Source organism: Notamacropus eugenii, chromosome 4, assembly GCF_028372415.1.
Source record: "Notamacropus eugenii isolate mMacEug1 chromosome 4, mMacEug1.pri_v2, whole genome shotgun sequence".
Lineage (NCBI taxonomy): Eukaryota > Metazoa > Chordata > Mammalia > Diprotodontia > Macropodidae > Notamacropus > Notamacropus eugenii.
Window position 1 is genome coordinate 200043818 of NC_092875.1, and position 15567 is coordinate 200059384.

General features: G+C 36.0%; 1 protein-coding gene across 4 annotated transcripts in view; it reads right to left on the reverse strand.

Annotated features, from left to right (window-relative positions):
- Window positions 1-1591: 1591 nt before the first annotated feature.
- The window catches only part of ADNP2 (ADNP homeobox 2), a 58486-nt gene continuing 44510 nt past the window's right edge, over window positions 1592-15567 (reverse strand). For all 4 annotated transcript variants that reach the window (XM_072604003.1, XM_072604000.1, XM_072604002.1 and 1 more), the window contains 2 exons: window positions 12365-12454; window positions 1592-6259 (listed from right to left, as the gene is read on the reverse strand). In XM_072604003.1, the coding sequence (XP_072460104.1) occupies window positions 3170-6259; window positions 12365-12454 (3180 nt within the window). In that variant the 3' untranslated portion in view covers window positions 1592-3169. The remainder of the gene's footprint in view (window positions 6260-12364; window positions 12455-15567) is intronic.

A 15567-nucleotide genomic window follows, 5' to 3' on the forward strand; every position in this document is an offset into this window, starting at 1 on the left:
CAGAAAAACAAAACTGTAGACATGAACTGATACAAAGTGAACAGAACCAGGACCAGTATTACATACGGTAGCAGTAAAGATCAACTGTGGATGACTTAGAGCTATTCTCAACAATACAAAGATCCACAACAATCCTTAAGTATTTATGATGAAAAATGCTACATTTCCCTTATATGTTGTTTTCCCTTAAACTAGTTCCTGGAGAGGAAGCGTTGCTTTCTTGTTGTTTTAGGGTGTTAAGCCTAATGCTTATATACAGTGCCTCACATATTTAAGTGCTTAATAAATGCCTAAAAAACCTCCAGTTAACCTTATTAGGTTTATTCTAATACTGTGTCTTTATTGCAATATTTATTCTAACCTGCCAGTATCTTTTTGGATCCTGTCCTCCAAGATATTAGCTAATCCTTACATAGTTGTGTGTGACCTGCACATCTGATATAAGAAGACCATCTATACTTCAAGTATTTATGGCTTTTAGCATAAAACTAAAATCATAATACTAGAGCTGCATCTAGTTCAACCTTACTTCAAAGGAATAGAAGCTGGGGTACAAAGAAGTAGTAACATCTGTTTATTGATAATTGTTTAGAAGAGCCTATACTTACCAATATTGAACTATTTTCACTAAATATGTTTTTTAAAAGTACACTTCCTTGAAAGTACTTGAGTTTTTCCCCCTAATTTTAGATAGTTCATTCTGAATATGGTCTTAATGTAATCACAAAAAAAGATGTTAATCTAAAAATTTCTATCCCTGGTGCTAGACCTATTGGTCACAGCCAAAACACCAATGTTAATTTAGATTCACTAGGCAAACCAGCTTTGAAATAACAAATTTGAGTTTTTCTTTTGGGGTAAATGTTACAAAACCCAATGAAAAATACAATCATTCTGGCATAAAAGCCACTTTACAAACATAGCTCTTGCTACAAACAACTTCCTGCAGATCAAATTCACCAGCCTTGTAAACCCCACCCCCCCACATTAATTTTAAATCCAAGTATGTTAAATTTTAAGATGAGAACAAAAAATTAACTTACACTGGGGGTTTTCCCTCCAGCATCTGAACACTTTTAAAATTCTATTACTATTTCTTCTATAGCAATCTAAAGCTAAAGTATTTTTAAAATTACACTTTTGAAATTTTTAATACAACACAAATACTGATAGATTTCTGTCTTATTTTGATGTTCTCCAATACCTGAGTTTTAGGAAATCTTATATTTATAAGAGGCCCCAGATAATGGGAAATGCAGTCAAGGGCACCCAATTTTCTAACGGGCCAACTATAAATTGTCCTGCATCGGTTCAAGAAGAGACCACTCTTGTTCCCAACCACAGAATGACAAACACATCTTATTTGCTACTTGATGTTTTCTATGTAATAATACCTAGTTTTTAGGCCATCGGTCAACTATCCCTATCAATTTATTCTATGGATCTAATTAGCTAATATGACTTACACAGCTGCCTTTAGATTTTGCTTACTTTCTTTTCACAATGGCTATTTAATACCATATAAAAACTTTTATCAAATCATACATCAAGATCATGATGACTTTACAGTTTAAAGAATGAAAAACAATTATTTTCAATAGGAAAATATGGAGCTTTAATTCAAAATAGACATTTTGAAAACAATTTATAAAAAATTTCAAATGGGAAAAGTTCAGCAAGCTTTTTCTTTGAAGTTTATAATAAGAGAGTACATTAAGAATCACAATCCAATTATACAATTGCTTCAAAAGACGCAGTATAACAATTACATGCAATATTATCCCAAAAATATCATGTAGAAAGTTTCACTGAATAATAGGACCCAAGCTCTCCATGGAGCACCCCAATTTTTTCATCATGAGTTTTAAGCTCTGTCCCTTCGATAAAAAGCAACAAAAAACAAGATGTCTGTTTTCTTCCCCACCACCCCCTAACCACCCCACCCAGTTTTTGAACAATACAACAGACTTAATGACTAGACTGCATACTCTTGTTACTGGATCCAACTCATTTAAGTGATTTTAGATAAGATTCTAGCTGATATCCAAAGATCTCTATAGCCAAAGAGTAACAGAATAAAGACCATATAATTAAACATCAGTACAATGACACACTAAACCAAACAGTTGTATCCTTCCATTTTTCAATGTGAAGAAAATTCTGTCACTCTGGTCAATTTTAATATACCAGTTGCTGATAGATGGCCATAGACCTAGTTTAATTCTACTAGATCCATGAAAATCTTATGGAGTCAACATGTCACCACTACACTGACCTGGATATTAATTAGTAACCAACAAGTAGTAAAACATCTATATTCCTATTTCCTTACCTTGAAAAAATTTCCCTGTGCCCTTCTGGGCAGTTTCTGAGCAAATTCAATGGGGCAAGGAAAACTCTTTCAGGTATTCCAAATTTCTCATGGATTAAAAGGCACTAAGAAGGTACTGCCTTATTATCTCTTTGCATGAAAAATAATGTCAAAAAAGGAAAACCTATATGAAATGTATTTCTGGTTATGTAGAGAAGAGTATTTCATTTTTGGTAATAATGATGCTTTTAATATATCAACTATATACCACATCAAATTTTGGATTTGGGCATATTTCATAAATGAAACTTTTTATTTCTATAAAATATAAAAGAAAGCACATTTGAAAAATTATAAATCACAGTACAAGCATTTTACAAAGGAGAAATTAGCAAAAGTTAATGCAGCACACCATCACTGTGCCACATGCATCACTGGATTTTTACTTACCACTTGTACTCTTATCTCTAAGAAAAAGTTTGCTGTACCATTCACCACTAAAAGAAAACTAACTACTGGGGATGGATGCAAAAATGGGGGAAAAACAACAAAAACAATGTGGTTTTGGTTTCTAAATATCTTAACACTACTGGGTAATAAACAAGCATGTATAAAACACAAAGATTTAATTTACATGTAATTGGAAAAACAAAATGACCTCCACAAAACAAAATAAGAACTTATTCATACCATGTGCCCAGAAATATCTAGAGAAGCAGCGTAAGACCACGTATTTCATGAGGTCATTACACTGTAACTGAAAAATCTAAGTGCCCCACCCCCTAAAAACCTCACTAAATTAATAACTAGCCTTTTGATTGCTTTGTATTTGTGATTTCTTAAATAGCTTTTTCTTTTTTACAAGGTTTGTGTTTCATACTCAAAGTGTAATCTGTGCTTAACATTTTTCAGTTCTGACATATCAAAGCCCAAAAGCACAGAAGGCTTGTAATTTTTTATTGCTCTCAGGCATGTATATCTTCTTTTCCCAAAAAATGATGCAACATCAATTTTCCACACCCAGAGAAGGGATGATAATAGTTCTATCTCTCTTTTGCTAGGATATGGTTTCTTATGGAAATAATCTTTAAGGAACTGCTTTTTCTCTTCATATGAACGGTCTTCATACTTCTGGGGATTTAATGCTAGAATATGAAGAGCATCGTCATTTATTACTGGACCGTCAGTCCTGATTTCATTCTTTTGTTTTTTAGAAGGCACATTCACTGTTTTTTCAGAAACAGAAGTGATGTCATTATCTATGATAAGAGATTCTTCTTTATCCCTTTGGTCCTCTGCCCCAGAATAGAGATCAGGAAGTTTTCTTTTGACAGGAAAAATAGAATCATGTATCTCACCATTCACTAGTGGAAGTTCTTTTTCACTAAGATCAGGCTGGATCTGAAGATCTGAACTACTAACTTTGGGAGCACTCCTGCATCTTAACAAATGTACAGTAATTGCAGTCATTGTCATTTTCCCAGTATACACCCCACAGCAATGGATGCACTTGAAAGCAGGAGACTTTAAAAATGTATGTACAGTTGGCATAACATGATGTCTTTCCTTTAAATGTATTTCATATGTTTCTGTAGTCACAAAGGTACCAAGGCAAAAAGGACAGGTGCTAACTTGTTTTCCAGGATTGCTGAGGTCCTCAAGAGTCTGTGGCCTCACTTTAATATAGATTGGTACAAGTGTCTTGGAGTACATTCCAGCTAGTATTGCCAAATAGACTTCCCTTTCTCCAAGTTCTTCCTTTGGCAACATAGTAATGAAATCAATATGAGGAAATATTAAGTCACCATTAGCATCATTATCTAACTGGAAACCTCTGTTGCTATAATCCACAGATAATCTCTTCTTTCCAAGATGAACAGTCCTATTATGATCTGAAAGACTTTTAATACTGTGGAAAGTGCATGGACAGAATAAACACCCCAAACCATGCATTAATAAATGATGCATTAGTTCTTCTTCTGATATGAAACATTTACAAGAGAGACAGCGAAGAGTTTTTTCTTTCATCCATCTTAAAAATGGTGCACATGCTGCAAGTTTTTCAGGCTCAAGTTTTTCACTGGACCTTGATCCATCATGTTTATGAGCCACTTCCATGTGCACCTGGTAGACATTGGATGGAAAGAGTTCATTGCAAACTGGGCAGGTTTTCCACTGTTTAGCTTGTTTGAGATTGAGAGCTTGGCTTGTTTCTGGAGTAGATGAAGATGCCTGGACGGCCATATTTTGAGAAGTGCTTACCACTACTGGAGGAGAGGGTGCACCAGCTGGGGAATGAGATATCTGTGTAGCTGCACTAGATTGCATGAGCTGAATTGGCATCTGTGGTGGTGTAACATTGGCCACACCACCAGGTGGTACAGGCAAAGTAACTGAAACTGGTGCTAGGGTATATGTAGGTATCCCATTAACTTGTTTTCCTGTTGGTATCAGCTGTCTAAGGATAGAGCCTGCAGTTAGGAAAGTGGCATTTTGGGAGATACTAGGTCTGACTGGCTGATTTACAGGTAGAACACCTGGTGTAACTGGTTGATTAAGGTGGAGTACTCCAGGTCTCACTGCCGGGCCAACAGGAAGAACTCCTGACATAACAGACTGATTGAGCTGAAGAACCCCTGATGGTACCGTCTGGCCCATGGGCAGAACACCTGATGGTACCGCTTGACCCACAGGAAGTACCCCTGATGGGACTGTCTGGCCCACAGAAAGCATCCCTGGTGGAACTGCTTGGATGACACTTGATGCAACAGGCTGATTAACAGGAAGCACGTTAGGAGCAATAGGTCTATTTATGGGAAGAACTCCAGGTCCAACAGGTCTATTAATGGGTCCAACAGGTCTATTTATGGGTCCAACGGGTCTATTTATGGGTCCAACATGTCTATTAATGGGTCCAACAGGCTGATTAAGGGGCAAAAGTCCAGGGTGAATGGTTTGGTTTATAGGGAGAACCCCTGCTCCAACAGACTTACTAACAGATCCAACTGGTTGGTTTAAAGGAAGAACTGTAGGACTCACAGGTTGATTAAGTGGGAGACCATGAGGAACAAAAACAGGCTGAGGAACAGATGACTGAAGAGTAATATTTTTCTGGCCCACTGGCAAAGGACTATTTACAAGAGTTACGTGTGATTGGGCAGTAGCAGGGGCATTATGGGTAAGAGTCCCAGAGGCACTTGAGGCCACAGTAACCGCTTGTGACTGTACCAGAGTTTGGTTTTGATTATTCTGTGGCAAGGCAAGCTGAATGCAAGTGGAAGCAGTAGGTGCTAGTGCTGGAGCACTGTTGCTAGTTAAAGGAGACATGGCCATATTTGCAGAAAGTTTAGGAGCTATGTGCATTTGCTTCAGAAGTCCTGTTTTCTTAATATGTTCTGAAATCACAGATCTGAGTCTATTTTCCAGATCTCTGTGTGTGTCTGATGTCAAAATATGATACATTAAAGCATCCAGGCTGCTGGCACCTATGTTACATTTTTTACAATAGTATTTGTCCAAAGATGGAATCATACTGGCAGGTGAAATGTCTTTTACTTGCTCAGGAATTTCATCAGTTCTCATGCCAAAGTATGAGGTAATCAAGTAATTAAAATGTGCTATTAGTACATGCTTCTTCATGCTGTAGTACAAAGTGTTTGTAAAGTGACATTTTAAGCATGTGAAGTTTATCACATCACTCCTGGATGGTTTAGATTCACCCAAAATATTCATGGTATAATTCTGCATTTTCCGATGAGAAGAATGAAACATCCGAAAGTGTTTTTCCACAACTTTGGGTTGAGAGGCAAAAACACATTTTGAGCAAGGAACCACCAGCTCTTGGTCAATTTCATCTTCATGGTAACGATGCAAATGATTTTTCAATGAAGAAAGTAGCTTTGTTGAATATTTGCACAGGCTGCAACAGTATGGCTTTGTTCTGTATCTCTGCAGAAAAAAAATAAAAACTTTCAGTATTAACAGTAAGAATGAGAAACATGTTAAATGATCACAGCTAAATCCTATAAACATAAATTGCAGTCTTTCAAAAAAGCTGCTTCTCTAGTTACATCTCTAGAAAATTTGAAAACAGGGACCTCACTCCAATTTGACAAGACAGTTTTTTTCCTTTCCAAATAAACTGTGTTTATCTTGCATCTAGTACCTAAACCATATTAACTATCAAAGACAAATGATTACAGGTTTTACATCTAGTTCTTTTAATTACAGTGTCACTCCACAAAGCCCTACTCCAGTGTCTTATCATGGCAGAGGTGACTCTGGGCTCTCAAAGACCATATCAGTAGAACATAATCTCTGACAGGTTCTACCATGCTCACCAGTCAAATGTGGTCTTCTTTCCTAGGACCACCCTAGCAAAGTACAGAGAAGCTTACTGTAGCTTGAGCACTTAATGAATTTTGATCATGACAGGCCATGAGAAATAAAAAATGCCTTTCTGGCCTATGTTATCCATTTCTTTTTCTGCTAGTGATTGTGAAAGAGTGGTGGGAAAGGGTAGAGGAAATGAAGAATTACACTGTCTAGAAGACCATATATTATAAATATTAACTTAGTTTTTCTGGTACTATAAGTGTGAGATTCTTGATATATATCAAATTATATCAATCATGGCATCCTCACTATCAATGATACCAAAAGAAAAGATGTCAGAGAAATATATTATCAGAAAAAATACCATTCATGTAGCAAGAGTAAACAGGCAACTGACAAATGATGTCACTCCACTACTATATAGAGCTCATGTCATTTTACTTCAAATTTTAACTGCTTCCATTATAATTTATTCTACAATTTAAAAAACCCCTGCAATTTTAAGCTGAATTAATAAAAGCATCACGACCAAAATGAAGATTATAATCCTGTTTCATTCTCCCTTGGCAAAGAGATTTTAGGAAGAACACATTGGAATTCTTCTAGAAAATGATTACTAGGATGGTAAGGGGACTGAAAAAAAAAAAAAGTAGGGATAAAACAAAAGCATTCCAGCACATGAAAAGCTGTTACATGGAAGAAGCGCTGAGTAGCAAGTAATGGGGAAACAAATACATCAGTACAAAACAATTAGGGCAAGAAGGCACTAGCAACTGGGGGATTGGGAAAGGTTTTATGTAGAAGGTGGTACTCAGTGTGTGCCTTGAAGGAACAAAGGGATTCTGAGAAGTGGAAGTGAGCAAAGAATGTATTTTGGGGCATAACAAATAGCTTGTGCAAAGCCAAGTAAATGGGAGGAGTGCAGTATGTGAGAAATTAAGAGGCCAGTTTGGTTAGACTCTAGAGTACAGGAAGGGTGATAATAAACAACAAAGCAGGAAAGACAGATTGTGACCATGTTAAAATTTTAAAACTAAGCTTTAATCTGCTAGGTAGTAAAATGGACAGTGCTGGATTTGGAATTCAGAAAGCCCTAAGTTCAAATCCTGCCTCAGACACTTACTATGTCTGCTTTTGCTTGACCTTTGCTAAGTCACTTAAACCTCCTGTGTTCCTCATTTGTAAATTGCGGACAGTAGCACTACCTCTCAAAGTTGTTGAAAGGATTAAATGAGATGACATGCAACATGCTTTGCTAACAATAAAGCAAGCATTATAAAAATGCAAACTATTACTTACAGAGACAATTTGGAAAAGAGATGGAAGAGAGGAATAAATTGTTTTAGTCTGAGATGTCTCCGGAATATAATTAAAAATGTCCTATGAAGTAATGAGGGTGAAAGGAGAATGGAAATATTGTATGTGTATGTATCTACATATAAAGACACACATGCTGTAGATATGAGGGTCATCCAAATAGAAATAATATTTAAACCTGTGGGAGCTGAGATCACCATGAGAGTATAAAGAGAAAACATAAGAGGCCCAGGACGAAGTATTAGGAATATACACAAAGGATGTAATGTGGATAATGAGACAACAAAGGAGACTGAGTAGCTGTCAGAAAAGTAGGAAAAGAACCAAGAGAGACTGGTATCATGAAATATCAGACAACAGTGTGGTCAACACTGTCAATGCCACAGAGAAGTCAAATAGGATGAAGACTGAGAAAAGACCATTAGAACTGGCAAACAAGAAACTGTTGGTAGATCTGAAGAAAAGAGTTTCAGTTGAGTGGTATCTGAAAGCCAGATTGTACAGGTTGAGAAATGAAAGAAAGAAAGTAGGGGCAATGAGTATAGAGAGATTTTCTAGTACAAATAAGAAAGGGAGCAGATTGATACCTTGAAGGTAATGTTCCCCTCAAAGGGTTGATGATGTGGAAGACAAGCCTAAATGAAGAAAGTAGGGAAAGGGTCAGTAATTAGTAACTAAATATAACAGAAAATGTTAAATGATTGCAGAAGCAAGCTTTTGGAGAATAGAAAAAGGGATGGCATTAGCCTTAAGAGCAGGACCCCTGATTATTAGAATTAAAGGGAAGGGAAGAAAGAGTAGGAGATGAGAGGGAGTTCACAGGTAAGAGGCTAGGTCCTCAAGGAAAGATTAAGGGAGGGCACAGGTTTGAAACATATTAGGAGGGAATCAATCAAAAGGACTACCTTTTAACAACAATGGCCCAGCTGAAGTTATTTAACATGAATTGTAGTGTACTTCCATGTGACTTCCCACAACAGCATAGAAAAGCAGAGGATAAAGGTGGGAATAATTCAGGGCTGGGGTTTAATGGGTTAAAGTAGTGATAAGATAAGGGGAAAACAGATTCCATGGTTAACTTTAGTATTGAAGTTGGGAAGGGAAGAAAGCGAAGGAAGAAAGGTAAATTAAATGGCTTGGGCAAAGTCTCGAGCAGCAGAAGGACTGAAAGTCACAATGAAAAGTGACAGGTTTAAGACGATGAGAAGGATGGAATTATGGTGCTTAGGGTAAGAGAGGGGAATATCAGAATTTTGATTAAGGAAGTAGAACATATATGAGTAAAGTAGGTAATGTGATATAAGGAGTTTAAGGAACTCAGCAATTAGGGAGTTTGAGGGAATATCAACATGGATATTAAGTTCCTTAGTGCAGAGAAAAGAGAAGACCATAATGAGCCAGTTATTGAACTGCTTAAGATGGGAGGGAGAATGACCTATGTAATATTAGAAATCAACTGATATGAGCTGGGAACTAAAATCTGACAAGAGAATTTCAAGGGAGAAGAGATAACTGAACAAAGGAAATAAAGTCTGGAAACAAACAGCAGTAAGGAGACAGGTAGTGTTCTAATTCTATCTCTAGAAACAGTGCATGTGTGTTTGTGGGGTGGGATGGGATATAGAATAGAGGGACAGATAAAAGTACATTTAGTTCTCATAAAAATGAGATGCAGTGTGGTCTAGGAGAAGCTGGGTCTCAGTGAGCTCAAGCAAATGGAGTAAGATCAAGGTCCAGAATGAAGGTATGTTTGTTCACCATGAAACAAATTCCAGAGGATTCAGTGGTAGGGGTGGGTAGAGTTGGAGCAGAGCAAAAGAAGGGTAGGGTTGAGGAGGACAGGGGTGGAAGAGTAAGCCAACAGGGGCTTGGGATGGTCAGGAGTTGAGTAATGCAGAAACTAGGAGACAAAGGTGGTAAGAGTCTATTAGCCACAAGGGCAGCAGCAATGGCAGATGAATAGTAATACAATCTCTAAGGGATGGTGCCAGCAAGAGCCACGAGCTTAGAACCTCGGTTTCACTTCCTGTTCTTCTTTAGGACTGACTCAGGGGAAGGAAGAGGGAAAAAGGGTAAGGTTAGAAAATGGAGGAATAACATGGTCAGGGTGATCTGACTAGTGAAAAATACAGTGGAACTTAGTACTCTTATTCTAAAAAGGATATTGCAAACCTAGATTGCATGAGTTTTGTTTTGCCAGCCCCAAAACACCTGACTCACAAGTAGACTTCTAGTAAAATTAAAATATCTATCTTTTTCAAGTGAAATATTCCAGGGGAGGGGAACTTTTGGCCTTGAAGCCATATGTGGCCTTCAAGGTCCTTAAGTATGGCCTTTCAGGTCCTTAGGTGTGGCTCTATGACTGAACCCAAACATCACAGAATAAACCCCCTTAATAAAAAGATTTGTTCTGTAAAACTTGCACTCAGTCAAAAAGCTATATCCTCAAGAACCTAGAGAGCCACAAGTGGCCTTGAGGCCACAGATTCCCTACCCTTGTCCAAAACACTCTTTTCTAGCCACTGCTTCCCTGTTGTCCCTTCCATTATAATGTAAGCATGACAGGGAAGGAATGGTCTCGATGTCTGTATTGGTATTCCCAGCACTTAGTTCCTGGCACACAGTATGTGCTTAAAAATGCATTTTCACTCATTTATTCTTTATGACATTATTTGGTGCTGGCCATGTCTGCTGTCGTTCATTCATCCTTCATTCTTGAAGAGGTCAATGACATTATAAGAGTAATGTCTTGATTTGCCCGTAAATTGGATCTGAGTGAGGCAGGGCTGCAAAAAATTGTCAGCTTCCTCCAGAGCCATCAAAGTCCAGTGATAAGACAAATCAAGACCACTGATGATGGTCCTAGATTTGGTAGGTGACCTTTGCCATATTTAATTCTTTTCTCAAAGAAAGTAAAGTGTATGTGATATGGAAGGATGAACTTTCTGTACAATCTAATAAATGGCTTTTCTCCACAGGATCATAGATTTAGCATTTATCAATGTCCTCAGTAAGAAATGGTTAAGTGAGCTTCCCAGGGTTACACAACTAAAGAGTCTGAAGTGGCTCATGTTTTCCTATCTTTAAATCTAGTGGCTCTATCCACTATGCCATACTGCCTTGCCTTCCTTTGTTCTAAACCATGCTTTCCCTAATTCTCCCCATATTCACAATTTCCTATTTTCATACTCAAAATCACCACTATCAGAAGCTATATTTACTTGACTTGGAAGGTCTTACCAAGTTCTTTGCATAATTTGAGCAACTGGTGAATTGAGGAATAGCTAACCAAAGCATGGGCGCATTAACAAAAGAGAATATACAATAAAAAATTGTTAACTATAATGTATTCAAAGAAATAAAGAAAGCCTTATATGAAATACTACAGAGTAAAGAACCAAAAACATACATATCATGTTGCAGTCAATACATTGTCTTTGGAGGGTCTGATGTGGGACAACTAATAGACTAAATCAGGAGTGGGGAATCTGCAGCCTCAAGGCCTCATGTGGCTCTTTATGTCCCTTTGAATCTAAACTTCACAGAACAAATCCCTTTAATAAAAGAATCTGTTCTGTAAAACTTGGATTCAATCAAAAAGCTGTACCCAAGGACCTAGAAGTCCAGAGGTTCCCCACCCCTGATAAATCATTTATATCCCTCATTTTTAAAAATTTCATGCTGCGTTCCTATTTTTCTAGTGACTTTTGTAACAAAATTTGAGCTGTAGTCCCAACGAACAAAACATCAACTTTCTTTGAACTATGGAAAGAGGTTAAGAGAGGATCTAACACTAATATAACATGAAGTTTAATATTGTTAAATAATTATAGTCCTTATAATACACTTTTCCATTGCACTACTTTGCTAAGGTCTCTAAGAGATTACTTTATTTCGATGAGGCAAAAAATTTTCTCTTGTACTAAGATAATTTGAATGTTTATTACCTCCAGAATTGCTAGTCTTATCTATTTGCCTACCAGGTATTTAAAATAAATCATATAAGGCTATACCACATTTTGCCATTATCACATACAATGTGGTCAGCCTGAAATTTCTTAGGACTTCCTTCACTTGATCAGTGCTCAAAAATTTATGTAGAACAACTATGGTGTCCCAAAAGTCTTGGTGCAGTTCTAAGCTCTGATAGCTTAATATTAAAAATAAAAGCATTAATAGCTTAGAACTGCACGAAGACTTCTGAGACACTTTTGTAGGAGTACACTACAGTATTAAACACCAAAAATGTATGGTTTTTCTTTCCACTTTGGGAAAAACTTACTACCTCTTCATTCACCAATATTCATTCTGAATACATCAGGTATTCTTCAGAACTATGGATATATACTTATATTTAACTTTCTGTTTTAAAATAAAGTTTTAAATTCAACTAATACATACCTTTCTTTTTCCTGAAGATTCCCAAGGGGAAACATCTCCCCATGACGTACTGCAAAAGTATTTCTCTCCAGGATCATACCCTTTAAGGTCCTTTAAAAAGGAAAAAAAGGTTAACTAAATTAAAAAACTGAAGAAATAAAATCATACAACTATCTCTGTTTTGATTATCCAAAAAGTAGTAGGCCTTCAACCTAGGACCATAATATGAAACAGCACATATATTTTATTCATAAAGAAGCCTTCAACTCAGCCTAATTCACACTTAAACACAATTTTTAAAAGTGAACATCTGGTTCATCAAATCAGTTTGAATTAGAAAGCTGGGAATGGGAGGAAGAGGTATGAGAATGTAGTAGATTCTAGAAACAGGCACAATGACAACAAATAGCTGATTCCCTGTGAGTAAGGGAAGAGTTAGAGAAAACTATTAAGAATCAAGGTGAATAACTGAAAAAGCACAGCTTTTTAGGGCTAATTGGTGGAGAACAGCTCTACTTAACTCAAGAGACCTTAAGAATATCACACAAATTTATATTAAAAATGATGACCCTGAGTCATGAAGAAAAAGGATCAAGAACATTTGGCATATTACTTAAAAACCGATAAAACACTGTAAAACTATTTCCAGCAAAAATGACTGAAATGAGTATGTTAAAACTAAGAGGATAGCCAAACAAACTATGGTATATAAACATAATGGAATACTATGGTACTGTTAAGAAATGATGAAAGACACTGTATTATTTCAGACAAACTTAGAAAGACTTGTATGAACTCATGCAGAGTGAAATGAATAGGAACAGAACAGGAAAACAATTTATATCATAAAATCAACATTGTGCAAATGAACAATTTCTAAAGACTTGAAAAACTGATTACGATGTCAACCATAATTTCAGATGAACAATATGGGAAATTTGTTTTGCCTTGACTATGATTCCTTGTTACAATTATGAGTGATCACATTCCTGGATCATACAATATCAGTAAGGTGTTACATGTTGTATTGAAAATGAGGTGCAGCAGAAAGAATGTTGGATCTTTAGTCAGAAGACATGGGTTCAATTCAGGCTTCACCAGGAGCATTAATAGTATGACCCTGGGCTTCCCCTATCTGGGCTTCAGTTGTAAAATGAGAAAACCTCATCCCATTCTAGATGTGCTTATATTGTATGGTTTGTGGTTGTGGTGTGGCTTGTCCTTTGTTCTCTAAGATGACCATGGCATCAGGAAGATGATGACATGACTTGCAAGTGAACTGGGTTTAAGTGAGGGAGGGCTGTGCAAAGTCACCAGCCATCTGGGTCCAGAGGCCAAATATAGATCAGGATAACTGGAGATGGCCCAGCAGATCTACTATTATGTTTTATAAAACAAAGGAGCACATCAAATTTTTTTTAGACCAGGAGTTCTTAATCTGTTTTTGTCTACTGGATCTCTTTGACAGCCTGCTGATACCAATGAATTCTTTTGAAAATGTTTTTCAATGTGTAGGATAAAATGCATATGATTATAAAAAACATCAATTACACTGAAATAATTATCAAAATATTTTGTAAAAAATAAGTTCTCAGACACCAAGTTAAGAACCAATATTCTAGATTGTTTAGTTTGGCTCCCCCCAAGGGGAACCCTCCAAACTAACGTTCTAAAAATTAAAAAAATTATAGCTTTATCTTTGGCTAAGATGTATTCAATTAGATAGTTTCTGCCTTTATCATCATAAGAAATTAGACATCCCATATTTTAAAAAAATTTTAACTTATTATATTCATAGTCTTGTTTTTACATCATTCATTTCCAAACAGTCTGAGTATATATGTATGTGTATACACACACACACACACACACCTGTATATATGTATACCTTCCCCTAGAAAGCCATACCATTTAATTAAAAAATTTTTAAGAAAAAAAAAAAAGGCAGTAAAACTAATCAATTCACTGACAGTGTCTGGGTGCCCTGTTTTTTCACACATTTTCCATAAAACCTCTAGGAATTATGATCTCATTTCAATCATGTCTATCTCAAAAAGAACTGGTTTTATAGCCTATAACAATTTCCATCACTATAACCTCAAATAACATTAAAATATTTATATTCGCGGCATAACAACTGTATACATAAAAGTATATATGATTCATAAGAATGGCATCACATGAAAAAGTTTTGATTTTGTAGCTATACCTTAATTGACATATAAATAAAACTTAGGATTCCCTTAAAGTAATTAGTCTACTTTCTTTCAAAACATGGTTTAAAAGTTTTACTTTTTTCTACTTCTTGTTTTAAGATTCTAACTTTTCACAAGTTTCTTACTGCTTTTATTACTTTTGGGTTAAGTCAACACTAGATTAAAATAATGCATTTCTATACTAAGCCAGCTTTGTTACCTACAGCATTCAAACTACTGAGGCATGAACATGAAAACCTAAACTGATCCCTCTATGTTACAGAAGGGTAAATAAAGGTGGACTAAATATGTGGACTATTAAGAGAATCACTATCCTAGCATAACCCTAGCTGTGGGATGAGGACTATGAAGGTTGCAACCCAGATTTAAAACAATAGTTTCCAAACATTTATATTACTAAATAAGGGCATAATGGGCTAATTAACCTTTGCAATATATAGGTAGCTAAGTATTATTCACACTACACTCACTTTTCATTAAATGCCTAAAATACTGCAAAATTCTGGACTTCACAAGTTGGAAATGATTAATGCGAGAAACAAAGGTAACTGTTTATATAAGGAAAACAACAAAAATTAAAGACATTTACATGCTTCTGTACTATATTTTTATTCAGACTTTATTTTGAGATAACATGAGTAAACACCTTGAAATATAAAATACAGCATAATACAATGTATTATTTAGAATATTCTGTTCTGAATATACTCTAAGATAAATAGACATGCTCTGCAGGTAAAACTGGTAGAGGCAGCTGAAATAGACTGAGTTCTTGATATACAATCAGAATGAATTGGATTTGAACTCCACCTGTGACACTTAGAATTTTTCATCTGTAAAATCAACATAAAATACCACTTGTATTAAGTATCTACCTTCCCAAAGGGTTAGGAAATTCAAATAAGGTAAAGAAGTGCTTCAAATTATATTTTAAATGTCAATCACTATTAGATCTGGTCTGCCAACTTAAGATTTTGAGGGCCTAATATATACAAGTCACTAGGCTAA